The sequence below is a fragment of the Zonotrichia albicollis genome, chromosome 8 (genome assembly GCF_047830755.1).
Source record: "Zonotrichia albicollis isolate bZonAlb1 chromosome 8, bZonAlb1.hap1, whole genome shotgun sequence".
NCBI lineage: Eukaryota > Metazoa > Chordata > Aves > Passeriformes > Passerellidae > Zonotrichia > Zonotrichia albicollis.
This window is the reverse complement of record NC_133826.1, coordinates 11,423,269-11,449,587: the sequence shown is the minus strand read 5'-3', so window position 1 is coordinate 11,449,587 and position 26,319 is coordinate 11,423,269. Positions and strand designations below refer to the sequence as shown.

Genomic DNA, 26,319 nt, shown 5'->3' with positions numbered 1-26,319 from the left:
CAGCAAATATGCCCTGTTACATTTCTTGAATGAAAATATTTCTTTGTTACCATGAAAACTGGCCATGAAGCTGAATAAACAGCCAGTTTTTTCAAGTTCTCCTTGAAATCTGTGACAGATGTTGCTTAGTAGCCATGGATATATGTATCAGCAAATTAATTATAGAGTCCTAGTATGGTGTGGGTTGGAAGGGACATTTAAAGATCACCTCCCTTGACCTGCTGGCCATGCTGCTTTTGATCTTGTTGCAGTCAAAGTCATTGCTGGTCTGGCTGAGGTTATTTGGTCCTTAGTCAGCATTAGTTATTAGAATTCAGACAAAAAGGAAAAGAAAAAAGGCCCAAAATCAGGTGACTAAGAGGCTGTTGGTGATGTATTGCAGTTGCATATCTGAAGTGCTTGGAATCTCATATTCTAGCTGAAATTTGTATGTCTCAATGCTAAAACTGCTGGTCCTGAAACAGAAAGTAGATTGCCGGAAGTAAATAACTCAGCTGGTGAGTCCAGATGGTGTTTTTGCAGTGCTTTGTATGCATTCCTGCTTGATGCAATATTTCTCTCATGGTAAACTACCCTGTAACTTCTTCCATGCAAATGGGGGAGAGAGACGCTCTTGCAGGCCAGAGGGACTGGTGAGTCCTGCCACAGGCTGTGGGGTGGAGGTGGGAGGCCCCAGGGGAAGGGCAGGGACTGAAACTTTTTTCACTTTTGAAGTTGCACTTGCTGTATCATTGTTAACAAGTATCTGAGTTTAAGGCATCTGGCAAATTAGAGTGATGGACAGTCAATATTTTTTTCTCACAGGCACAAGCTGCTCCCATTTGTGCATGGCAAAAGTTTAGTTAGTTCTAGTTTTATTTTCTCAGCTCCTATCATCTGTAGCTTTGTAGAGGGGTGGGGGTCTCAGCCATTCTGTACATTAGCAGTAAAAACAAAGCCATGTTTTATTACAGGGTTGATGCCAAAGCCTTGTGGGGATTAAGGGACTATGAATACAGTAGGTTTCTCACTGGTGTAATTATACAAATTTCAGGCTTTGCCTAGGGGATATTTTTCGTAGAAGGTGCAGAAGCTTACCTGCATTTGTTTATATCAACACTGCATAATGAGAGCCATTTGAGTTAAATGCATAGACACTAGACTTTGTCTTTAGGAGGCTCCTTGCTCCCTCTGCTGCAGAGCTTCACAACTGAGACACAGCTGCCTCTGCCTCTCCAGTGTTTCTGAGCTGAATATAGTAGATTGAGTAGATGCTGAATAGCTGCAGCTTCTAAATGACAGGGGGAGAAGGAGTTATTCACATCTCTTTAACTGGGAACTGCTTTGCTCCACAGAGGAGTTTTAGTGACCCAAATTTTCCCTTCTATTAGAAATCAGTTTAATATCAAGCTCTGAGCATGTTGTACCTCCACCTTCAAGCAGCTTTGCCCAGCTGCTCTAAGGGGCCCAAGTGACCAGGAGTTTAAGAGCACCTGGAAGTTAAAGCTACGGGTGGAGTCTGCTGCAGTGCTCCAGAGTACCAGACTGAAGGTGTTTGGAAGAGCAAGAAGTAGATTTGAGCTGAAATATGCCCCATGGGGCCTTGTGTTTTGGGGTTTTTTTAACTTTTCCAGGTGGATTTATCCCCCCTGAGCCAAGAGAGCCCTGGTGATGTGCAGGAGTCATCTGGGAGGAAGCCCAGTGTGTCTGTGGTCACTGCTGACGTTGGCCTGGTCAGCATGGTCCGGCAAGGGATCCTGGCCCTGCAGCTGCTGCCCTCCAACTCCAGCGCAGGTTGGCTGCGTCCTCGGGGTTAAGGTTGGCCTGGTTGTTTGTGAAGGGTTCTGTTCCTCCTGCTGTAGGCTGAGGTTGATTTTATAAGGGTTGGTGTGTGCATAGATCTTTCTGTTAAGCATGAAATTTCAACTGAGGCGTTTAGTCTGCATTCTGGGAGCAAATTGTGGTGGTGGGAATGGGGAGGACCACACTGTGCCAAGTGCTGTGTGTCAATGTTGGGGAGTTTGTGAGGCAGTACAGGTGTGACTGTTGCTCAGGGCAACCTGGGCTGTGAAGAGCTGTGCCCTTTCTGTGTGCTGTGCTGTACCTAATCAGGATGTTTGCCAGCTCCATAATGCTTTGGAAGCTCTAAATCACCTCAGGATTTTCCTTCTACTTTTGCCCTGCCTAAACTTTGCCTGGTGTATTTCCTGGGACAATGACAGCTGTTTGAGATGGAGGATGGCACTAAGGTGCTGCCTTGTTTCCAGGTATTATAATAATTACGGATGGTGTGACCAGTGTCCCCGATGTGGCTGTGTGTGAGACTTTACTGAACCAGCTGCGCAGTGGCACTGTGGCCTGCTCCTTTGTGCAGGTATGTCTGCTGCTGCCTGCCAGTGTGGGTACCACAGGGATAGAGGTGGTGATGCTGTTCACCTCCAGAGGGGAAATGTGGGTCCTTGACCAGCTGTCTGCTTTGTTCTCAGCACTGCTGTTCTCTCTCAGGTGTCTCCTTTATCCATCCCATAGGTGGGCGGTGTCTACTCCTATGATTGCAGCTTTGGCCACGTTCCCAATGTGGAACTGATGAAATTCATTGCCATGGCCACTTTTGGTGCTTACCTCTCCACATGCCCTGAGCTGGATCCCCTGAGCCTGGATCTGAATGTGTATCACAAGGCATTTCTGCTGTACTCCTTTCTGCGTACTGGGGAGTCCCTGAACCCAGAATATTACTGTGGTGAGGAATGTGCATGTTCTTGTTCCAGTAGATGGATGTCTTAGAGCACCTCTCTTTGGGGTGACTCTCCAGGCTTGGTTATGCTGATACTCTCCCTTGTCATGCCTTCTGTAGGCTGTGGGCACAATGGGTCACACAGCCTCCCCTCTGGGTTCCAGGAATTGGGTGAACCAGGGAAAACAAATGTCCTATTTTCCACCATCCCCCTAGCTCAGCAATCTGCAGTTAGGCCCACTGTGTTGGGATGTGGAGGGGGTTGGAAGCTCTTGCTAATCCTTCTGTGCACACTGGCTAGCTCTCAGGTGGGGATGTTCTGGAGAGCTTGTCCTAACAGGGCTTGCAGATGGCAGTTTGGATTGAAAAACTAGACCCCTGATAACTGTCCCAAGTGCCTCTCCTGGTTGTTCTTATTTTGTGACTGTTAGTGACTGAGAGTGTGCTAAGAGAGATTAGTTTAGTTACCAGTAAGACATGGAAACACCCTTTCATCTCCCAGTGATATGCTGGTGCCATCTGCTCTTTCTGTGACTTGGCAGCAGAAGCCACATTAACTGGCAAGTTTGAAGAGTGTTGGCTTGGGACTTGAAACGTTGAATCTTAAAAAGATCAGCTGTCAGTGGTTTAAGCTCCACATCCTGATACCTTTTAAAAAGCACCTGGGAGCTCAGGATTTTCCAGGGAAATCAGTGAAGCCCCAAAGCTTGCTGTGTGACTGTTGAAACAGATGTGCAGTTTCTGCCTGTCTAGGCTGAATGTGGAATTCCAGTGCGTGCCTTATCACAAATGCTGTCCGAGAGGAAGCAGTGCCTGACACCGCACCCTGTCCCTTTCCCAGGCCTCTTGGCCACACTAATGAAGCTGTTTGCAGTATTGCAGAATCGGGAGTGGGTGTAGGTGGTGCCTGAAGGATGTACTGTTCCTCAGGAGAACAAGTGTTCCTGGCAGCTTTTATGAAGCTCATGGGGAGACCTGTTCCTACAGGATGGGGCTCAGGGGAGCTGCTCCCTCACAAACGCATCTCTGCCATTGCAGTGTCCCAGCACAGGCTGTTCAATGAGCACCTGGTGTCTGCAAGCAGCAACCCTGCTCTGGCCATGCGGAGGAAGAAGCACACGGAGAAGGAGGTGCATGCTGACCTCGTCAGCATCGTTTCGGTCCGGCTGCGCGAGGGCTACAGCATCCGGGAGGTCAACATCACCAAAGGTGACTGCTGCCCTGGGGGCTGGACACAGCTGGGACTCTGTTCTCAGCTGCTGAGAGGAAAAACACTGGGTCTGCCAGCTCAGCAGTGCTGGTGTTGTGGAGGAAGGAGCCATTTTCCCCAAACTCTGTTTCCATGAATAATTGCCCGATGCAGGGCTGCCCACTATTGTGCAGTTATGCACTTGCCAGGCTCACCTTCTGTGGCTGTGCCTGGGGAGGGACAGCCAGTGATGCTCTGTATCTTGGAAATGATTCCCCACAACTGCAGAGAAACTAGTGACAGAACTGGGGTTTGCAGAGTTTTTTTTTCAGATTTCATCTCTAGTTCTCCTTTTTTCATCCCTTTCTATTCTCTGCTAGATGCACTCCAAAATACTAACATGAAGTTGAGCCCTTTGGTACAACAGACTTAATGCCTCCAAACTACAGTCTTCCAAAAGAAGAAATTGGGCAAAACAAGGATATTGTAACGTGAAAATGTCAGATTAGTCAGGACCATAACCAATTCTAGAAGACCATAAAACCTTCCAGTGATCCTGTTCTCATACCTGGCTCACTAGACATGGCACCTGGAGTGTGAGAACTAGCTGCTGACTGGGGACCTTGAGGGATCTGATTATCCTTAGGAGTGCCAGTAAATCCTACCTAAATTTCCATCTCCAGTTGTGACTAGTGATAGTACTTTAATTGAAAGGAGACATGAAAAAAATCTGAAAGCAAGCTTATTAGTACTCTAGAATGTGTTTTATATCAGACAATCAGTCTGTGATCTAACTCCAAAACCATTCTAAACTTGCCATGTGATGTTTTCTGTGAATTTACCGTGGTCTGCCTAAAAAACATATAAATCCCCTCTGCCCCTCCCTGGTTGGAAGGCTGTCCCAGGGCTTCCTTGCTCTTTCTCTAGCTTCCGTTCTAAACTCCCCAAGGCCAAGCTAGACCTGTGTGACTATTATCTTTAATTAACTTTATCCTCCTTCTCTGACTTGCACGAACATATTTAACAACATCTTTCTCCTTGTAACCTTTTGGCAGGTTAATATTAAGCAAGCCAATATTTCACTTTCTTTTGTAAGGGCAGGCTGTGTTGTTTATTCAGGTTAATTGCTCTTATATTTTTTCCCTTAAGTTGTTTTCTTTTCACTTTGATCTCTCATTTCTCAAAACAGTTGATAAGAGTGTAGTAAGTGTGGTTTAATCAATGCCTTGTTCAGCAGTATTAATATTTCCCTGCTTCTGAAGTAAAATGCCAAATCTGATAGATGAGGAATCACGTGGGCTTTCTCATGACTGTATTGCAGAAATCCCTGAGTCTTTCACACACCTTTTCTTTCAGCTGATGAGTCCTTGGGGATGTTTTTTGGGTTTTGTTTTTTTAGTAGTCCCTAAATGTGCTGTCCTTCACATGATATTACTCCTAAGTTTATCTTGCTCAGTTCACATACCCGTTCCTCTGTGATGCCTGGCAATTTCAGTTCATTTGCCTTGATGCATCTTACAAACTGAATGGATCTAAACCACCTTTTTTGGGGGGAAGATTGCTAACAATCATATTAGGTGGGATAATTCCTAAATTTGGTCTTACATTAATCTCTCTAGTTTCTTGTTTCAGGAATTTTCTGCTAAATTTTCCAGGTGAGACAGCTATTCTGGTAACGTCTGCAGGTTGTTTTCACTAATGTAGGTGAGGCATGAGATTACTTCTCTTAAATCCAGGCAGGTGAGATCCATTGCATTCTCCTTGGCTAGGAGTGTCTGTGAAACAGTGTGACAAGTCCATTCCTGTCCTCTGTGTCTTTTATTCTTCTGTGCACAAGTTCACTTACAGCTTGAACAGGGCTGGATAAAAAGCCTTTCTCTTTAATCTGGCAGCAGTGCTGAAGTGCTTTTGGTGGCTGTGTAGTCCTGTATAGAAATGCTGGAAAAGCATTCACCAGGTATGAATCATTCAAAAAGCAGACAGACAAGTTCATGTTGTATCTTTTTGTATAAAGGTATAGCTACAACCTTTGGGTCAGTATATTGTAAAGCAGTGAATTCCTGCACTCTGGAGGAATGGATTAGAAATATCACCACATGTTACCATACTCCCTGCATTTTCCTGCAGATATTTGCCTGCTGGCTTTTACTCCTTGGAATGCTAAATGGATTGGTCTCCCATTTTTACAAGAGCAGAAGAGCAGCTGGATCAGAGTGACCTTCTGTGATGAATAACTATGGGCAGGTGTACAGGGAGGAGTAAGAGCAAGATAAACACACATGATAATAATCTCCATTCCCCTTTACTTTTTTCTTCATTTGAAGCCAGAAATAATTTCTGTGTATTTTTTTACAAAAATATTAAAAATGAAATGTCAGAGGTTTCAAAAACATGGAGTGTATTTCTATGCAGCCTTCAGACTAGTAGCAGATAATGTTACTTAATACTTGGGAAAGGCTAAATGCTCTGGGGAGTTGGTGAAAAATTTGCTGAACTAACAGGTTAAAGTAGAGTTGAGAAATTATTCAAGACATTTAGACATTCAGCACTGCCTTTGCTAAGGAAAAGCATGTTTGGCTAATCAGGGTTCTCTGAGCCATTCTACAGAGAAGTGTATAACAAAGAACAGTTAATTAACCTGGATTGCCAAAACTTGCCAATTAAGGGCTGTTAAGGAGCCAGCTGGCTGTGAAGCAAGAGGAAAAAAGTGTAGCTGTGGACTTTGACACTGTCAGTTTTCTCCTTCGCTTTACCAAAAACAAAATAGAATAAAAAGCTAGCTTTGTGCTCAGAGTTGCCTGGAGAGGTTGTTTGTGATATTTATAAGTACTCTGGTTACCCTCACTGTTTGATTTTTAAATATTTAGGTATTTAGGAGGCAACTTGGTTATTTAGGAATGCAGAAGTACATGTGAAGGGGAAAGGATTGGAAGGTATGGAGGAGAAAGAAGCTTTGGGGTCATGGTGTGTAATGGAGCCCAGTTCTTTTACTTTCTGGAACATTGTTGGGGGATCTCCCTCTGTAACAAAAAAAAATTCTCACTGACCATTTTGTGTTGAGGACAGCCTGGAGGACACTTTTCAAAACATAATCTTCCTCTGTGAATCAGTCCAGCACCAAAACTGGCTGGGCACTAGCTGAGCTGTGAGAATGGCTGTTCTCTAGTGACAGGAATCATGAAGACAAAGTGAGCTTTCTGAAAAAATCAGAGCTGGACGTTGTGAAGGAAATCAAAGTAGAAAAAATTTTATTTGCTATTAACTCAGGAACCAGAAAGATATTGCTTTGCAGTAAAAAAAAAACCCTAAAGCTTAATCTAGATGTAACTTCAAGCTAAGTAAATATTTTGCCTGTGTTTTTAGTTCTGCTTGTGTGGGATCACAGGAGTGAAGCCAGGATGACTAATGGAAACAGAAGTGGAAGTAGGAAATATTTTAAGATCTAAGCAAAAATGTGGGAATTTATTTATCATGTTTGCTGTTGATGAAGTAGAAAGGCTTTATTATGAGAACTAAAATATTGTGCAGAAAGCAGTGGATGAGCTCTAAAGCAATAAGAATGAGGTGACAGTATGAAATAAAAAGAGATGAATCCATAAATTCTTGTTTAGCCTCTCTGATAAACAAGACCATCTTCATAGGAAACAACAGATGGTGCAGTCCTGGCAAGTGCATTTGTGGTAACACAATCCATCCATTTTAGAAAGTATTACTGACTTTAAATAAAATCCTACTAATTCTCTAGATCAAGTACAGATAAAATACAGTACACACTTTTGATCATCTTTGTTCAAGACAGGTGAATTCTTAAGGTGCAGGAAGATCTGGGTGTGTTAAGGGGAATGAATGTTCTGTCACAGTAACAGCTGAAACTGGGTATGGATTTCTCAGTACTGCACACTCCTTGTCAATGTTATGGAAATGAAGTTTCTCAGAATAAAAATAATCTAATCAAAAGAACAACCAAGCATGAATTTGGCATGTACTCTGGAAGGTTTCTTCTAAACGTTGATGGGGGAAGAGTCCTTGGAGGGTGCCTCCCTGCAGGGACCATGAGAGCAAAAAGATGACTTCAAAGTGGAGCTCAATCAGCCCATGAAGGAGATGGCATGATGTGTCTATGACAGCAGCAAATGCAACTCTGCAGGAAGCAGAGCATCAGGCTGATGATCTGTTCAGAAGGTTTCCAGCACATCCAATCACTTATCACATAAACCCTGCAAGTCTGGCAAACTGTAGAGCAGGCTGGACATAGAATAGATGATGGAGCAGTTGAAATCACAGCGTGGTCATGTGTTTCCCTGGGATGTTTCAGTACAAATACACATGCACAGTCAGCAGGAGTGGGATAGTTCTCTGCTCTTTTGGCTCAGCAAGGCCTGCTGTCAAGTGTTTCTGTTAATCTTGTTAGACAGGCTCATTTAAAGGAAAAGGTTAAAAGAAGGATAGGTGAATATTCATTCTTAACATCTTAGCTTTGGGAAGAGAAGGTAAACATGGTGAGAAGCTTTGAAGATTGAAATTCTAGATTGCATGAAATACAGTCTGTGCAGGATGAATAAAGGTTAATTCAAGAATTAGGCCTCATCTTCACCATTGTTTGTGATCTGTGTCCATCAGATAGCTGTGTTTCTGTAATGGGATGGATTAACTTGGCAGTGTGGATGACAAAACTTTATAGTTGAATGGCCGTGCTCATCTGTGCAAAAAACCAGTTTTCTTGGAAACAAAGATGAGGCTGTGAAGAAGACAGCCCATTGCAAATGTCAGCACCTCCTCTGAGTTTCAGTTACCTTCTCTAGTATAGCTAGTGCATGTACACTTCAAGAATTGCAAACTCTTTGCCAAGTGCTTCAGTGCAAGCAAAGCCTCCCTCAGTTGGAGAGGAGAGAGTGACCAGCTAAAGCAAACAGTTGTTAGATTGCTTTGTTCCCCTCAGCAATCAAACAATCTCATGGTACTCATAAATCCCTGGTCAGAGATAATGCTCAGATGTGTATGGAACAAGCACCTTCTCTTCTGCTCCCATGCAGGTGGGTCTCAGCTGGAAGTGAAACTAGTGCTGCTTTGGAAGCATAACATGAGGATTGAGTACTTAGCTGTGACACCCTGGCCCCTGGACCCATCAAAACGCAGCACTTGGGTGGAAGTGACCATGGAGGGAAGCTATGACATTTTGCACGACATCAGCTGCACCATGAGGAAGCCCATCACCAGCCTGTACCGCACCACAGTCATCCGGCGCTTCTGGAACACCCTGCAGAGGTGAGCTGCACCATGCCCAGCAGTTGCCAGTGCCACCAAGTAATTCCTTCCTTGGCATGCTAGGATGAAGGTTTTGCAGATGGCCACCCCAACCCAGGGTTCAGAAGGAATGTGCTCTGAGGAAGGGGAATGACTCATGACTGATTACAAGCTTGCTGTCTGGCCAAGGAAAAGATTTCAATTGGTCTGTGATCTAGTTTGTAAGAATGCTTCAGGGTAATGGTATTGCTGCTCCTGGATCTGGATCCTGGGATGCAAACCTTGCCTCTGACTGCCATCCCATGGAGGTCATGTGTTCTTATAGCACAGCCTTACAGCTGTGCTGCAGGCTCACACTGGGAGCAGCAAACAATCACACGTCTCTGGGGCTGAAGTGCTTGTGGGTCACAGCTGTTTCTGCCCAGGGTGGCTGTTACTCCCAGATATCTAGCAGATTCCTCTTCTAGCACTTCATTTCCAGCTCTGATCATCCTCTATATGGATGAGGCTTCTACTCAGGACCCCTTTAACACATGGAATCACAGCATTCCCTGTAAAGCTCTATTGGTGTAGATGGGCTCCCAGGACAGAGTGCTGTGTGTGCAAGCCCTGTGCTGACTGGGGCAGCAAGGGGGAGAGCATGGGCTTTTGTGGCTAACTGCCTCTTCTTTTCCAGCATCAACCAAACAGATCAGATGCTGGTACATCTGCAGTCTTTTGACACAGTCCCAGAACACTTTACCATTCCTGAGAGCACCAAGAATGGGGTGCCCCTCTTCTACATCCCCCCAGGCTCCACCACTCCGGTATGTTCCCCCTCTCTCTGTTTAACATGGGACAGGTTGTCTCCCCTGCCTATTCTTGTACTCAGGCTTCATCTCTTTCTTGGTCTTATCTTCATCTTATCCTGCTCAGTCAGAGAGTTCAGGTGTGGTGCAATGAACATCCCATGCCATACATTTCCCCCTCTGAGACATCACCCTATGTCTTAATTGTTGCAGCTACACCTCTAAGCCCAACAGCAAGTCTCCTAAATGTGCTGTGAAACCTTCTCCTGCAGTGCTGTGGTGTGTGAGACTGATGGGAAGGCTGACACACTTGCTTTTGCTCTGCCTTTTCAGTGGATACCCCATAGGCATGGAGTTGCTGCTGGCTGTGCAGCCAGTGCCCTGGAGATGTAGCTCAGGACTGTCAGGTGAAGATGCACGGTGTGCTGAATAGTTGTTTAATAGGCTCATTGCTCTGAGCATTCATGTGGAAGGTGCAAGAGAGACACTTGTCATCTGCACAGCAGAAACTAAACAAAATACGAGCTAATAGTTTCCACTGCAAAATTCAAACTCACTGAAACTCACTAAGCAGAAGAGCCAGCGCATTATCTGTTCCCTGCCACCAGTGTCCTTGGAATAGATGGAGGAGGACTAGGAGATCTTAAACCTAGCAGAGCTTTACCTTCAGAAAACTATCCCTTTTATTTTATTGTCTAAGTTCTTTTTTAGGTTTACTTAGTCCATTTCCCCTATATAGGGCTATGTATCCCACAGTATATCTGGGGTATCCCATCTTATGGGTAACCACCACTGTATTTCTATGTCAGCAGAGTTGCTATAGTTGGTGGAATCAATGCCACCATATAAACCTATCAGAGTTGCCCAGTGCCACCCATTCTGGCACCCTATTTGCCTGAGCACTTTCAGATGAGTAATCTCAGTGTTTAATTACTTTGCTGACACAGGCCATATATCCCCCTCTCAATCAGAAGGCACACCATTACATATGCTATCTTTTTCATGGTTGATTTACTTGATGCTAAGTAGTTAAATTCCTAATTAACTTGACATTTCAGGAGCCTAATTTATTTTTGCTTACGCTGTACTGCCTGTTTCAATGTGAGCACACTTACTCTGTTCAGAGGAAATTACCCAAAGCCAGAGATGTGACCTTCTTAGTCTGCAGCAGCTCAGCTGCTGGAGAAATTCTTGCTCTCTCTGGGTGGAGAACTTTTGTGCTGAATATTGTCCCATCATTTTCTCAGGTATTATCTCTGCAGCACAGTGGGTCTGACTCAAGCCATTCCCAGTTTGCCTCTTACTGGAAGCCCATCCTTTCCATGGATGCCAACTTCTGGCAGAGGTGGCTGCACATGCATCGTATAGTCGTCCTTCTGGAGCATGACACGTACGTAATGGGCAGGGCTGAGCTGTGTGCTCACTGTGGGCCAGCCTGGGAAAGCAGGGTGTCCAGGGAAGGGTCTCACTAGTGGGGCCTGATGGATGCTAAAGGTTTGTTTATCTGAGAGGGGCAGTAGGTTGGGAACTCATCTTTGATTGGAACAATAAGTTGTTTCTCAAGTCCCTCTTGGGTTTTGATTTCCCGATTGCAGGGCGTATGGGGCCATTCATTTGGGAGCTAACCCACAGTTTGCTGCTTTCCCAGAAGCGATGCTTTCTTGAGCCTGGTCCTAGTTGCAGAATAATGTGAATAATAGCCGTATATTGCATGGAGGGAGATAGGATACAAGGGATGTGCTCTCTGCAGCGTGGAAATTCCAGTGCACTCAGGAGTGTGACTCTCCCCAATGCTTGATTAGGAGAGGTGCCTATTCATTGGCTGCTGTGGAGGAAAAAAGGCTGACAGACCAGTCAGAGTAGGATGGATGTAGCAAAGCCTCTGTGGATTTTGGGGGAAGGAGAGACACTGCAGCTCTGCAATGACCGTGTGTCCCATGCTGCAGGCCTGTGCCCAAGCACCTGCACACGCCGGGCAACAATGGGCGCTACAGCACCATCCAGTGCCGCATCTCGCACTCGGCGCTCACCTCCCTGCTGCGCGACTGGAGCAGCTTCGTGCTCGTGGAGGGCTACTCCTACGTCAAGCTGATCCACGGGTGAGTGCTCTGAGGCACTGCTGTGTGGGGAGCTGGGCCTGTGGCCAGACCGAGGAGCTGGTTAGACCAGTGTGTGGCTATGGGCCTGAAGCAGATGTTTACAGGAGAGGATGAGAGCTAGACAAGGGGGTATGAAATCCTGCAGTTTCTGAACTGTTCCATTGTGTTCAGGTGCAGCCTGGAGGGAGAGAGAAGCCAGCTGAGGGGCTTCTGCATGCTGGAACTGATGTGTGTTACTGTGAGGTTGTGTGAGTTGTTGGGCTCTGTGGAGCAGAACCTCTGCTTGGTCTGGCATGTTAGCAGCAAGATCCATGCCATTTCAGCCTTGTCCTGATCCCTCCTCCCTAGGTCTGAGGATCTTACCCCATCCTCGTTCTATGTGGTACGAATCATCTCCAAGGCTCCCTGCATGGTTCTCCGGCTGGGCTTCCCCATTGGCACACCTGCACAGGCCAGGAACAAGGTGAGAGCTGCCTGTCTGCTTCATGGGGTGGGGGTGGAGCAAGAAGTTCTGAATGTGGAAATGATGGGTAGATCACAGGCAACACTGTAGGCAGCTACCCTCTAATAATAACTACCACGTCAAGGCTTAGATGGGCTTGAATCTACTGTAACAGATTTGTCATTTGGGACAAACTTTGTTAAGTCTATGAAAGATCTAAACCCAAAGACTCGAAGATCAATAGAATAGCTGGTCACATGGGTGTTTTTCCCTCTGCTTAATTCAGTTGTGGGGCTTGAAATGACTCAGAGGTTATCTAGTCTGTCCTTCTGACCGAAGCACAATCAATACCATCTGTAAAGAACAGCAGATACTTGTCTGACTCATCTGCAGAGACCTCTGTGATAGATGTACTGCATGTTCCCTGGGCTATCTCTTCCAGGACACATATATTGAATCTATTGGGCAGGGAGGAAGTTAATAGTTAAAATGCAAACAATGCCCCACATAAGCGGTACAGGGAGAGAAAAAAAATTAGTACCTAGGAAATGTTTTCAGGATAAAAGTCTGTCATATAGACTTTAATAACTTTTTTGTATCAAAATAAATGAGCTGCCCTAGTCAGATGCAAAAGGTGGAGTTGCTGTGTGAACTCATTCCCCAGTTATATAAGTGTTCCTAGGTAAAGCATGAGAAAGATACCCTGCTATTAAACTGTGTGAACTTTTTAATATAAACAAGAGGTTTATCATTAAATCTAGATCTTTTATCTTCACAAAAGAAATCTTTGGTTTGTCTAGCTTAGCTTTAGTGTTAGAGACTAGTCTGAGGAGAAGCTAACAAACATGGGAAGGGCCATTTCTGAGATAATGAACCCAGATAATGCTAAATGTTCTGGCACTCTGGCAGATCTGCCCTTTCATGACTTTAGGGGATCCAGGACTTGGGCACTGGTTGCTGGGTCAACATGTGGGCTTGATAATGCTAAGTGACAGGTTTTTTTGAAGGAGTTTCGTCTGGCGGGTGCATATGAAGAAAGCATGACACAGGCACCATACCTTGCAGTTGTGGGCGAGCTCCAGGTCATTGCAGCAGGAACTATATGTAGATCATAAATTGTATCAGCCATAATATTTTTTTTTGCCTGCTATAGAGCTGATTAACTACTCAGTGTGGAGGATGGCAGTAGAACTTAGCCTGCTTTGTTTAAGGGAAAGAGGGTTTTGTGCTGAGCAGTTCAAATTTCCAATGCTGAAGGAAAGCACCTCATACAGTCGACTTTCAGAAAGCTTTTTGGTGAGACTTTCCATAGGGCATGACTGTAGAACTGTAGGAATGGGATGTCATAAAGCAAACTGCCTTGGGGAACAAAGGAAGGAAATTGAAAAAGTACTCTGTTTCATCACAGCAGAAGCTGTTTGTGATTTTCCCAGTCTTTTTTCTAGTCCAAGGGTAGGGAACTCATTTGCAGAAAGGTAACATGAGCTGAGGAAATGTGCAGGTGGCACAAAGCTGTTTCAACCTCTGTGCTTTGGTGACACCTAAGCAGCACAGTGGTGGCTGGAAGCCACTATGGATAAGTGCAAAATAGTGGGATTTGGGAGCTTAAGCACCATTAGTGATTCTGTAATACCAGTATGAAACCTTGAAGGGGACCCAAGTGGCAGCACAGTGCAGGAAAGAACTCTTGTTTAACATTTGGGTTTGGAGACATTCCTTTCCTTGAAAAAGACACAGTAATGATGAGAAAAGTTACTGAAATAGTTAGTGTTGAGGAAGATGGAGAGCTGCTGTTCTTCTGTTTAACTACAATGGTAATAAAAATTGAAAAAAGTTGAACAGAGATCATGAAAAGAAATCTAACTATAGAAATTTCAAAGAAAACACTGGGCTATTGTGGGAATCAGATGCTGGTAAGGGTTGAACTGTATTCAGAGCTACTAAAAGCTCAAAAGAGTAATCAGGAAGTCATTGTGAAAGTATCTTGGAAAAAAATAACCTAAAAAATAGCTCGGGCTCCTGAAACCTTTTGCCATAGAGGTTTGACAAATCAACATGGTAGTGGGGGAATATGTAAGACAGAGCCAGAGCTGTTCCCACAGCTGATATGGACTAGTTTACATTTACTGTAGGTGTTGAGGAGAGGAGGAGGGAAGAATGAGGGTGCATGCTTGGACTGCATCTGTGGAGGAACTGGCATGCAATTAATTTGTTTTTAATCTGAGTTGTGGAAGGCAACTTCTTTAGCCTTGAAATAGTCTCTGGGTGGTTTTTTATCTTCCTTTTGCTTTTAAAAATACTTTAAGTAGGGACCAGAGAGCCTTGTGTCATCTTGATCTTGGTCTTGCTAGTGCCTCAGAAGTAAAATTACCTTTAACTCCTGCTCTTCTGTGTATTCAAGGAATATTCTGTTCCTTTTGGTCAAGTTCTTGTTCTAGACACTTATTTTGAGTGGTTTATGTCTCCAGACAAAGTTGGTCATGTTTGCCTTTTGCTTTTGCCATGACAGATAGTGGAAGAGTTACGGGACCGAATCTTGCAGCTGCGCTTTCCCCACAGGGTGCAGAGCAAGGAGGCAACTCCAAAAGCAAAGAGGAAAATGTTGGGCAGTAGTTCCCCCTCCAAATCCCCACCTGTGGCTGGGGCCCAGTCAGCCCTCTCAGACAGACCCTGCCTTGTTGTGCTGCACAAACCGTTGGAGAAGCTGCTGATCAGGTAGGGATGGAGCACCAGGTTGTCACCACCTTGCCCTGTGAAGGGGGAAGGAGGAAGATCTGTGAATGGTGTTGTCAGTTGTAGGATGAGAGTGCTGTGAATGAAACTGGTGCTTGTTGGGGTAGGTTTGGGTTGCATGACTGTGAGCTGCAGCAGGGATTCTTGGTGGACAGGCAGATTTATCACTCCTAATGAAGTACAATGTGGAAATAATTTAGGTACTGCTCTCTGAGCAGGATCCTCTGCTGGGCCAGCACATTCTGCTGTTGGAAGACTCTGTCCTGGGCCCAACAAGTGGGTTGTGAATCCAGACAGCTCTGACCCTAAACAAAAAAAAAAAAAAAATTATTTTTTCCATGTCAGCATGTTACACTTCTGCCCTCTCCCAGGTATGAGAAGCTGCCTTCTGACTATCGAGCCCCCTTCATCCTGAACCTGGAGCACCCCCCCGTGTCTGGTCCCCTCACCATGGTGGCCAATCGCACCGCCTCCTCCACCCTGGCTTCCCTGTCCCGCTACTTCTACCACCAGCGCTGGATCTGGAGTGTCCATTCAGGGCTGGCACCCGCTGTGCCCATCACTGCTGTGGCCCAGCTCCTGTCCACACTCACAGAGTAAGTTGCACACCAGACAGGGGTCCTTTCTCCAAGCTGGTCCTGGGGGTACAGGGAAATCAAAGTCAACCTTGCTTATTACATTTATAATGCCTTATAATAGGTAAGAGTTAAAGCTGCCATGCAGAGGGTTTTGGTCCTGTATGCAGCTTCTAGAGCCACTTGGGTCAGTGCTTTACCCAGCTCTTAAGCTGTAATTGGAGAAAATGAGAGAAAATGTCCTGGAAAATGTGTAAAAGGTGTTACTGTACCTGGCGTGTGCTGATCTTCACATGGACTGTTCTGGCAGTGTCATATCTCCCCATTCTCTGTGTGCAGCTCCCTGTCTTGAGAAGGACAGTGTTTTGGGGTAAAGGGTACAGTCATTCTTGCATTTAAAGCTTACAGTATGGGTGGAGAAGTCCTGCAGGTCTGACTTCCTCTCTGTTGCAAGGGTTCGTCTGTCAGAGGGTTTCCACTTTGCATCCAGTGGGGATGGCATTATCAACATGGTGCTGGAGCTGCCCATGCAGGTGAGCCTGGCTGCTGTCCTCATTGCTGCTCCTGGGGTGGATTCACCTTCCTGTGGTAGATTTATCATCTGCTTCTAGCACACACCTTGACACATACAGGGAGAAAGTAAAGCCACTTGTGGGTTGGGCATTTTTCTACCTTCATCTGCATTTGGAGAGCTGCTTTGTGGTAGGGGTGTGCTGTGCTGGAGGACTTCTGGGGTTTGGGAGAGGCTTCCTCTTTTCATCAGTGCTGTTTGACGGGGCTGTCTGTATAAGGGGGTACTGGCTAGGGCTCATGCAGTGTCTCCTCTCCAGATTGATGGCTCAAGTGAGAGCAGCAGTGACAGGGAGAAGCACACCTGTGTCGTCCAATACATCCTCTTCCCACCCCACTCTACCTCCACCAAGGACAGGTGAGGCTGCTCTTCTGCTCTCAGGGGGGGTTGGCAGTGGAGTCACAGCTCCAGACTTTTGCAGCCAGTGTGGAAAGGAGGGAGACCTCTACCATCTGGTACAGATAACCAGTTGTCATTGATCACCAGGTTGCTGGGGCTTTGCCTGCCACTCTTGGGTTCCTGTGGCTGCTCTCACAGCTCTGAGAGAAACTACAGTGGGCTGCTGACTCTGCGCCACCTCACAGGACTTTCCTTTTGACTTCCCTCCAGCTTTTCCACAGATGATGACAATGATACAGAAGTAGAAGCCATTGAAGTGGACACAGAACTGAACTTGGTCACTGAGTGCTGGGTAGAGCCACAGAGTGGCCATGTGCACAGTACTGCTGAGAACTGGAAGCACCTCCATGGCTTGCCCTACCAGAAAATACCTAAAGCAGTGAGTTCCTGAAAGGGGGGGGGGCATGGGCTCTTTTGTGGAGGGACAAGGGTTCAGTGTAAGTGCATCACAAAACTGCAGGTAAATACTGAGGGCCAAAGAGGTGGGAATGCTAGTCACAGAAGTGTCTGAGGTTTCTAAAAGAGGAACTGGCCACTGGCCATAAAAGGTTTCTTGATTGCAGTGCAGTAGATGCAATGCTGCTTTGGGACAGCTGGGAAAATACAAAATATTTTGTGAAAAGTCATTGCATTGGAGGAGAGCAAGATGGACCAGAGCAGGGACTGCAAGTCGTGCTACCAGCACTCCTTCTGAGCAAGGTGAAACCAGGCTAAAGGGCTGGTGGAGAAGGAGGGAGCAATGAGTGAGAATAGGGTGGCTCAGGGAACAGGATTATAGATGTTCCCTCTCCTTGCTTTTAGACTCTTTTCTTCTGTATTTGTGGGTATAATTCTGCTGCATAAACTGAGCCTTAACTCTTACTGCAGCTCTATCCCCGGGACCTTGCGTGCATCGCCACCATGCTGACCTTCGAGTACATCAGCCAGCTGTGCCAGAACAAGGAGTGGGTCTGCCCTCCCTCAGACACCAAAACTGCTGAAGGTGAGTCCACCGCCTGTGTCCTAGCAAGCTTGGTGGAGCAAAGAAGAAGCTAGGTTTTGAATGTCTCATGACCCACAGAAGGTAGAACAGGTATTTTGGCAACTTTGTAGACTTTAATGGCTGTGGGTCACTTTTTTGCACTTATGCTAAGTTGGCAGAGAAATGGCTTCAGCCTGGGAAGGCCAAAAAAGCACTGAGGCTTTCTCCCCAGGCTGGAGAGGTGACAAGGTGACCTTGCTTGAGCAGGGAGGTTAGTCCAGGTGACCTTTCCAACATCAACCATTCTGTAATTGTGTGAGAGGAGCTGACTTCAGGAGCAGGGGGAAGATGAGCTCACCTCTTCAGTGATAGGGCTGGTGTGCCTGGGCAAGTGGTTTTATAGAAGTCATAAAGTATATTAAGGAGGAGCTCCTCTGGTCTCAGTTTCAAGTCACAGTTCCCAGAGCAGTTTGTGGAATGCTGGTGGTCCTGTTCATCTCTGTTGCAGATCCAGACATGGGGCCTGGCTTTCGAGTGCATGAGATCCCATTCCAGTTCAACCTCATGAAACTCTTGCCCAGGTGCCAGCAGGTGGAAATGTTCTTTCTAATGCTGACAAAAGGTAGGTGCCCCTTCACCACCTGCCTCCCCTTGTCCCCCCTCCATGGCTATGGACAGCCTGCTCCACCTGCTTGTCTCCCTGGGCAGCAGCATGTGAGCACTGCCATGCTTCTTTTGGTAGCTCAGTGCTGTTCTTCCCAGCTCTCAGCCCCAGGCTGTCCAGCTGTATTGCTGCCTTTCCTGGGATGATAATTTGTAAGAGCTGCTTTTGAAATCATTAAACTTAGATAGCAGCTTTGTGGTGGTGGTTCTTGTGTGTACCCCCAGCGTCTCCACAACAGTTAGAGTAGCAGGGTAGGTGAGAGCAGGGTAACTAATGATGCCAAAACTCCACGGCCTCCTCAACACTATCCAAGTCAGTCTTGCAGAGGTGCTGGGGAAGTTCCTGGCTATGTGGATGTGTTGTTTTGCAAAGGGCTGTCTCCTGGGGTCATGGGCCGAGGGTGGCTATGGAGATGCTGTCTCTGAAGCTGCCATGGTTCTGTTTTGAAGCAGAGAATGAGGAGGTGACCAAGGACTCTTCGTTTGTGCCCAATGAAATGCTACTAAACCTCTTCCATGGCTGCCTTCAGCATGACCTCAGTGACAGGGAGATCCCCATGGCTGATGCTGATCATGTGGCTTTCATGGAGCAGGTTCTGCAGCGGGATCGTGATGGCCATCAGCCCCCCTTCACCCTCCCTGTCATCAGAGGTAAGGACCAGGAGTGTGGCAGTAGTGACACCAGCAGCAGTGAGGTTTTTCAGGAGCCTTGCTTTCAAGTCTCACCCTCAGCTGGGGTGTCTCAGATTGGTTTCTCTGTGCTCCATTTCAGAAGAAACCCTAAAAGCTTCTGGGACCCTGGAGCAGCAGGATGCTTCTGCATCCTATCATCTTGTTGGCAGCAATGGCACCAGGGATATGACTGGCTCCACAAGTACTCTGCAGGTACTGCTGTCCTTCTCCTGAACCCCCTCAGAAACCGAGGCAGCAGCTGATAAAGAGCAGGAGGGTTAAAAGGGCTGAGAAAGGCTGAAAGGCAGCTGTTCTTGCCCACCTCTGGCAGCAGTTTAGGCTGTATCCTGGGGCTGAAATCAGGCAGGAATCTAGAAGGTGTGTAGATAGTTGCATTCACTCTGGGCCAAGCCTGTTACAGCAGCATTGGTACTGTGCTGCAAGTTGTTCTGAAACCATGGGCACTCACTGCCTAGAGTCAGAATTTGCCCCAGCACAGCTGGCTAAGCATCTCCTGACTGTTGTGCTGTACTTCCTGGAGCCAGCTGCTCCCAGAATGTGCAGAGGTGACCAGGGGGGTTTCAGTGCTGTGCCAACCAGCAGGCCTGGAATAACTTGCTCTGTGTGCTTGCTACCTGCCTCAAGGTGGGCCTGTGCCATATGCCATGAGTTTATCCAACTTCTGCTCTTCCACCAGAGCCTTGGCAACACAGAGCTGCCTGAGGATGATGTGACACTGAGTGACACCTTGGGGCCCTTTCCCCCTCAGTGGCGATGTTATGCCAAGCTGGTCAACCCGCAGCACGTGTTCCTGACCTTCCTGCCAGCCACCTTCTCAGGTGAGGGGGTCTGTTGTGGGGAGCAAGAGAAGGCAGCAGTCCTGCACACCTCCTCAGGGAAACAGAAAAACCAGAATCAGCTCTTGTAGGGTGGAGAGAAAATTGAATAGCAGAGTTCATGAACAGTCTTTTTGCACCACATGGCCAGGAATAGAATAGTGCCAAGTGTTGAATGTCCTGTTCTTTCCTCAGCATGTGGTGCTGCCCACATAGGGTTTTTAGGTGGGGGATGTGGTGTTGAGTTGTTTGCTAGCTGCAGCCATTTGGACTGTTTTCCCAGTGGGGTTGCTAAGGAATGGATTAAGGAGGTTGCTAATGGGATGGTCTGGGAGAGTCCCTGCTTCTGGGCATTGGCACTGGTCTGGCTTCCACTGAGGCACTGGTGAAGGCTACTAGGCTCAGGTGAAGCTGCTTCTACACACAAAAAGGTAGCAGGAAATCTGCTCTCTTGGGAATGTAGATTGAGAGGTTAAGCTGTTCTCACTGGACAAAGGATGATTTTATTTCCTTTTCCTCCAGATGTGCAGAAGCTGATGGCTTGTGGGTTGGACAAATCTCCAAAAGATGAGAGTCCATCTGGAGAAGATACCATGGGACCTGTCTGTGCAGAACGAGTCAGAGCTGAAGAGGGGGATGCTGCAGTGCCATTGCCAACCCTCAGCATAACACCTGCTCATGGTACTGACAGCACCTTGTTAAAGTATCAGTATCCTTGCTATTCTTGAGCATACTGGTGAGCAGATTAAAGCAGGAGGAGTAGCAGGCTGCTGCAGCCTGTCTGCTCCTGCCTGGCAGTCAGCAGAGTTGAGACAAGAGGCACAGTGATGTTCATGGGGGCATGAAGGAGTATAATGTGAGTTGGGTGCCCATGGCCTAAGGTTGATTCCTTGTGGGCAAGAAGGTTGCAGGTAAGATAGAAGCTGCTAGGAATGGCAGTAGTGGGCTGCACTGGAAAGTCAGTGACTCTCATTTCATGATCCAGACTGGCACTGTCAGCAGCACACTGTCTTAGGGAGAAGAGCACAGGTCTTGAGGTGTATGGGATTTGTTTGCACAGCCCCTAGGGCAGATCAGACATGCTCACAGTGATGATGAAGGGTTGTGCTGCTGCAGGAGGTAGTGGTGCTGATGAGCAGTCATGGCTGTAAAGGGGATCAAGGTGGCCCCAAAGCACTGAGCTGAGTGGTTGGGTGCTGGGCAAGAATGAGTGGTGAGAAGCTTGAAAAACCAATATCTAACGATATCAGAGGCCTTCATCTTAGAATTGTCACTTTTGCAGAGGTGAGCCAGGACGCTGGGGAGCAGAGTGGCCCCTCGCGGAGAGATGTGCACATCTCCTTCTGCCGGCAGAACTCGCAGTCTGAGCTGGCCGAGAGCCGCCGCTTCCGCTGCCCCATTTACATCTACAGCTGCTCCCTGGAGCTGCTGCGGGAGCAGCTCGTCAGCCCGCGGGCACAGCGCCCTCCTCGGGACATCTTCTTCAGGTAATGCCCTCCATACTTGGTACCTAGACAGGAAACAGACAGGGCTGTCCTCTTGGCTTGGCTTGGCCTCTCTGCTTTATAGCAGTCACTGCCTGTGCATGCCCTAGGCTCTGCTTCACTGGCCCAGAGCCATTTACAGTCTAAAATGTGCTTCACTGGTGCTAAAGGCTATGGTTCCTCTTCTCCAGGTCCCAGTCCCTGGAACGTCCTCCAACTGCTGCCTGGCTAGACCACAAGCACAAGGAGTTGGTGACTTACTGCACACTGCTGCAGGAGCACTCCCACCAGTGCTATGTGAAAGGTGAGCAGCAGCACAGTGGGACTTGTGGTGGGACTGGCGTTGGACCCTGGATCTTGTTCTAAGGAAGCAATGTCTCACTTTCCTTGGGATCTTACTCCAAGCGAAGGGAGGAGCTGTGGGACTGATGTACCACCAGGAGGGATTTAAAGATGCCTCTGTGCATTCCCTATGGGCCTTGCAGAGGCTGTTCTCAAACCTTTGCAGTGCTGTGAGGGAGGATCCCTTCTTTGATGCCTTCCTCTCACCTTCAGGGCGACAGATGCTGTGGGCACTCTGGTGTCACCCAAGCCAGGCTAACACATAGCATGGGTGCCCTGGCTGCCTTCTGACTCCAGCTCTCTGCTGGGGCTTGGTGAAGATCCATCCATATGTGCCCACTGCCTGACTCCCACAGTCTCACATCCTTGGGCTGCCATGGGATGCTCAAGCACTGTGTTTATCTCTAGGGCTGTTCAAGAGCCTTCAGCAGTCACACAGCATCAGCTCCCAGGACCTGCTTACTGCCATGGACTACTGTGAGGAGCTGCTGCAGGAGATCGACATCACCAACTTCCTGCTGACGGTGTGCAGCCACGTGCGCTCGTTCCGAGAGAGCCACCAGCATTTCCACACACACTCCAAGGCAGCCAGCTTCCAAGTGGGCAGCATGGAGCAGGAGGAGGAGCAGAGCTCTAGGGAACGAGGTGTCTTGGTCTCTGAGTCAAGGTAGGGACCCATCTCAGTCTTGCTTTTGTTCTTAGCATCGTGCCAGGACAAATCTTTTTTCAAGCAACTTCTAGTGCCTGCTAGAAGGAATGCTGTAGGGCAGGGCCACACAGAGGAGCAGATACTTACAGTGAGATACCCACCTGGTATGGTGTCCACCAGGACCCTCCATTTTTTACAATCTCTGATGACATCCATCCTTTCTTTCTCTGATAGTCTTGGCTTATTGCTGTCCCATCTGGCCTGAGCTGGAGGGCAGTTTGTCTGCAGGCCTGCAAGATTTGTTTCTGGAGAAATTATGCATCTCCTGCTGCTGTTTGACTCATTTGAGTTTGCTGTTGACTCTGGTGTGAATGACAGCTTTGTTATCCTTTTCTAATGAATAAAGTGTCTCTTTTTAAAATTAAAACTCTTGGAAAAAATGCACAAGGGAAGCACCAAGGCAGAATTGAAATATGTTAAACTTCTGTCCTGTTCCTTAGGGTATTTATGAGGTTTGTATCTCCTCTGAAAGCTTAAGGGAAAAAGAAATGCTGTGCCTTGGTGTCTGTCAAAGAAACAGACAGTTTCTTTATGTGAATTCACTAGCATTTGTTGGGAATATCCAGTGCTATGTCATCTTATACTGTAAATCATTGAGGTGCGGCTGTGAGTTTGAAGAATTTTCAGTGTTTAAAACGTAAGGTGACTTCAAGTGCTACTTTCCACAAGAAAAACTGTGGCAACATTTTTTGTTGTTGTTTATAGGATATTATGAATCACCTATCTGAATGCAAGTTGCCTAAACTTTTACTGAAGAATGTATAGCTTGTAACACATTGCACCCAGATCTGCCATCTGTATCACTAATTTGAGTATCAGGGGAGTGCTTTGACCAGTAAACATCCCACTCCTCAGATTGCTTTTCCTGAGTTTTAGGGACTAATTCTGTCATGGAACTGCTGAGTGAGCATGGGCTGAGCTTTGCTGCCCAGACCCTGGGGTGCTGATGTGGTGGTACTTGCTGTGAGGTGCCCTGGACTGGCTGCTGGTAGTTGAGGTTGCTGCAGGCCTGTCCTGTAGTTAGTCTGTGTCTCTGTTTCCCAGGCAGGGTGTGTGTGTGGTGTACAGACCTGGCAATATGATCAGCATGGTGAAACTACCTCAGGCCTGGCTGCAGACAGCAACTGGGCACAGGGGTGGCTGCTGGGCTCTGGGGTTGTGGGTGTTCAGATTGTGTTGACACAGATGAGGTTTGGGGAGCTGGGAGGTGGGATGCTGGCAGGATGGATAACATGTAAAACTTGTCTTGTTTCTCAATCTGCCTGTCTGACCTGCCCACAATCCTGTCAGTGCTGAAATGGAAGACTACAGTGAACAGGACTCCCATAACATTGCCAGCCCCACAGAGGAGCCAAAGAGCAGTGTGGGCACCAGCTGCTGTTCAGAATTTCCCCTCTCACTGCTGGAAATTGGACAGCCCTGCCAGGCACACCCAGACTTGCATAAAATTATCCAGGTGAGGAATGTGCAAGCTTGACCTGGCTTCAACAGGAGTGTGTAGAGTAGGATGTCTGTTTCATACTTGGGATTTCTCTTTTAGGAAAAATTCCTGGAAATTGGAAGTTTACATTTCAAGCCAGTGCCATCAAATCCTCACTATTTCTTCTACTGCCCACCATCAGCCAAGAAAGAGGTAGGCATGAGGCTGTCCTGGAGGCACCTGGTCCTTGTGGAGTAGCTTTTCTTGCTGTCAAATATGGGTTTGAGGCTGGCAGACCCATGGGTAGACTTAGTCCCTGGAGCTCCATCAACAACCTGATGTATTGCTTGGCATTGTTGTAATATGTGCCCTTTCTCTCTCCATCTCAGGAAGAGGCATCTCGGGATCAGGCAGACAGGAAAGGCAGTGAGGACATGGAGGGATCAGAAGCAGAAATGGCAGCTGAAGAAGGTAAAATTTGCTTGCTCTGTCTTGGAAAAGAAAACGTCTCTCCATGTGGTGATGCCTTTCAGAGCTGGGTGTGTCTGGTTGGGTCTCAGAGGTGTGGACCTGGTTTGCTGACAGGGAACCTGTATCAACAGGAGCAGTGTCTGGGTGCTGCATTGCCACAGAGAGTGACCCAGAGCTGGAGGTGGAGTACCGTGAGAAGCTGGAGCACGAGTTCCCAGACACAGATTCCCTCTCAGACTCCAACACAGTGAACCAGGATGATGACTCCTTCAGCGTGCTGGGAGGGGACTCGCTCAATGAGCAGGAGTTCCTGGAGCAGGAGATGCCCCCGCTCTTTGTGCACCTGACCTGCTCAGTGAAGCTGCGCAGCCAGCACAGCTCCATGCCCGTGCAGTCCCTGCCAACCTGTCTAGGTAAGAACAATTCTTGCTGGGGGTTTAAATGGCAGTAGGGCTTCTGTCAGGTCCCTGCTGGGTGAGCAGCCCCTGGAACAAACATGCTGTGTCTTAAACAGCAATCTCCCTGGACTAGCCTTCACTGTAAACCCCCAGGGTTTGCCATCATCAGACAAGGGCTTTTTCACCAGGTCTCCCACTTGCTGTGGGATTGGTCATGGAAGGTTGAAAGGATCATGGAAGATGATGGTGGCCTTCTTGAGCCTGTCCAGGTGTGTGTGACAGCCACCTCTTGCAGTCTCTGTACTTTCCACCAGGCTGGGTATGTGTGCAAGCAGAGATGTTTGTTGCTTGAGTCCCTTGGTTTGTGATCTCTCCTCAGGGGAAGTTCTGGGCTGCCTGGAAAGCTGCCAGGGCTTGAACACCATTGACTTGGGAGACCTCTGTGTGACCCTGGACATCTTTGTGTTGACACTGCCTCTGGAGATAGAAGTTGTAAACACAGACATCCTCCACAACAGGTAGGTGGAAAGAGGCCCAGTCACCCACCCTCTGTCTGCCCTAGCCAGACAGTCATTCTTGGCTCATCACCATGTACTGAGACTTACAACTCTTCTTCTCACAGAGCCCGTCACAGCCTTAAAAAAACTAAAATATTTCCTAGATAGGCTCACCTTCCCTAGAGATCCCTTTTCTGCTCTCTGTGTCTGTTTATCCTCTCTGGCTGCAAGGCTCAGGCTGCTCTCTCTCCTGTGACAGATGCACCTCTGAGAGCAGCGTGTCCTTCACGCGCTCTCCAGGGCAGCCGTCCTCTTTCCGCTCGGACGAGGACATCATGCACAACCTGGAACGGCTCCCATCCACTGGGGATGAGAGGTAGGGCACTGCACAGCCCTCACTGCTTCCTTTTACTGCCTGGGAGCTGCCCTGTGGGAGCTTCAGGAATGAGAAGGACTGGTTGATTCTTTGTCTCCTCTCTCCTAGGCACCCTGCCCTTTCCAACCTCCCTGGAGTGCACAGGCAGGCTATTGAAGCCACCATGAATGAGGTAAGTCAGATTTGCCTCCCTGCTTCCAGCTAGAGCACTCAGCTGCTCTTCCGCACTTCCTAGCCTGCTCCAAGCTGCAGCCTGTCAGCTGAACTGACTGTTAGGCTTCCTGGTGTCACACAGGCTGTTATCCTTGTGGTTCCCAAAAGTTTGGGATTACCCTGAGAAAATTCTTGCTTGCAGTTGGGGTGGGCCAGGCAGAGCTGTCTTCTAAAGGCCTTTTCTTAGGTACATTCAGGAGATGAGGGATGTGGCTGATGAGAGAGGCTGCCTTCATCCTGTTGGGGCTTGGGTGAGAGCTGGGGGAGGCTTGCAAACGCAGGTGACCTGGATGTTGCTCTGTGTCCTTGCTGTGCTCAGATTCGCTGGCTCCTGGACGATGAGATTGTGTCAGCGCTGCGTCACTCGCAGGTCATCAGCACCTCCATCCTGCACAGGGTGGCCACCCACATCTATAACTCCAAGGGCAGGCCCAGCTGCCACAGCGAGGTGGTGCTGCTCCAGTTTGTCTTTGGGCCTGAGCACTCTCTGGAGAAGTTCAAGGAGGTAAAGAGAAAGCCCTGAG

General features: G+C 47.7%; 1 protein-coding gene across 6 annotated transcripts in view; it reads left to right on the top strand.

Moving 5' to 3' along the window:
• The window catches only part of SZT2 (SZT2 subunit of KICSTOR complex), a 53,010-nt gene that overhangs the window by 3,610 nt on the left and 23,081 nt on the right, over positions 1-26,319 (top strand). For 3 of the 6 annotated variants that reach the window (XM_074545945.1, XM_074545946.1, XM_074545941.1), the window contains exons 6-36: positions 1,614-1,773; positions 2,247-2,353; positions 2,509-2,719; positions 3,752-3,922; positions 8,936-9,167; positions 9,823-9,952; positions 11,182-11,324; positions 11,881-12,033; positions 12,382-12,496; positions 14,985-15,190; positions 15,580-15,804; positions 16,238-16,316; positions 16,614-16,711; positions 16,964-17,132; positions 17,621-17,735; positions 18,223-18,336; positions 18,831-19,028; positions 19,150-19,262; positions 19,747-19,888; positions 20,408-20,566; positions 21,168-21,372; positions 21,561-21,673; positions 22,120-22,378; positions 23,711-23,876; positions 23,961-24,053; positions 24,230-24,311; positions 24,443-24,724; positions 25,089-25,227; positions 25,466-25,582; positions 25,691-25,754; positions 26,115-26,300. In XM_074545945.1, coding sequence (XP_074402046.1) covers positions 1,614-1,773; positions 2,247-2,353; positions 2,509-2,719; positions 3,752-3,922; positions 8,936-9,167; positions 9,823-9,952; positions 11,182-11,324; positions 11,881-12,033; positions 12,382-12,496; positions 14,985-15,190; positions 15,580-15,804; positions 16,238-16,316; positions 16,614-16,711; positions 16,964-17,132; positions 17,621-17,735; positions 18,223-18,336; positions 18,831-19,028; positions 19,150-19,262; positions 19,747-19,888; positions 20,408-20,566; positions 21,168-21,372; positions 21,561-21,673; positions 22,120-22,378; positions 23,711-23,876; positions 23,961-24,053; positions 24,230-24,311; positions 24,443-24,724; positions 25,089-25,227; positions 25,466-25,582; positions 25,691-25,754; positions 26,115-26,300 — 4,746 coding nt within the window. Of the gene's footprint in view, positions 1-1,613; positions 1,774-2,246; positions 2,354-2,508; positions 2,720-3,751; positions 3,923-8,935; positions 9,168-9,822; positions 9,953-11,181; positions 11,325-11,880; positions 12,034-12,381; positions 12,497-14,984; positions 15,191-15,579; positions 15,805-16,237; positions 16,317-16,613; positions 16,712-16,963; positions 17,133-17,620; positions 17,736-18,222; positions 18,337-18,827; positions 19,029-19,149; positions 19,263-19,746; positions 19,889-20,407; positions 20,567-21,167; positions 21,373-21,560; positions 21,674-22,119; positions 22,379-23,710; positions 23,877-23,960; positions 24,054-24,229; positions 24,312-24,442; positions 24,725-25,088; positions 25,228-25,465; positions 25,583-25,690; positions 25,755-26,114; positions 26,301-26,319 lie in introns of all 6 variants that reach the window. The other 3 variants (XM_074545942.1, XM_074545944.1, XM_074545940.1) reach the window with 1 other exon arrangement.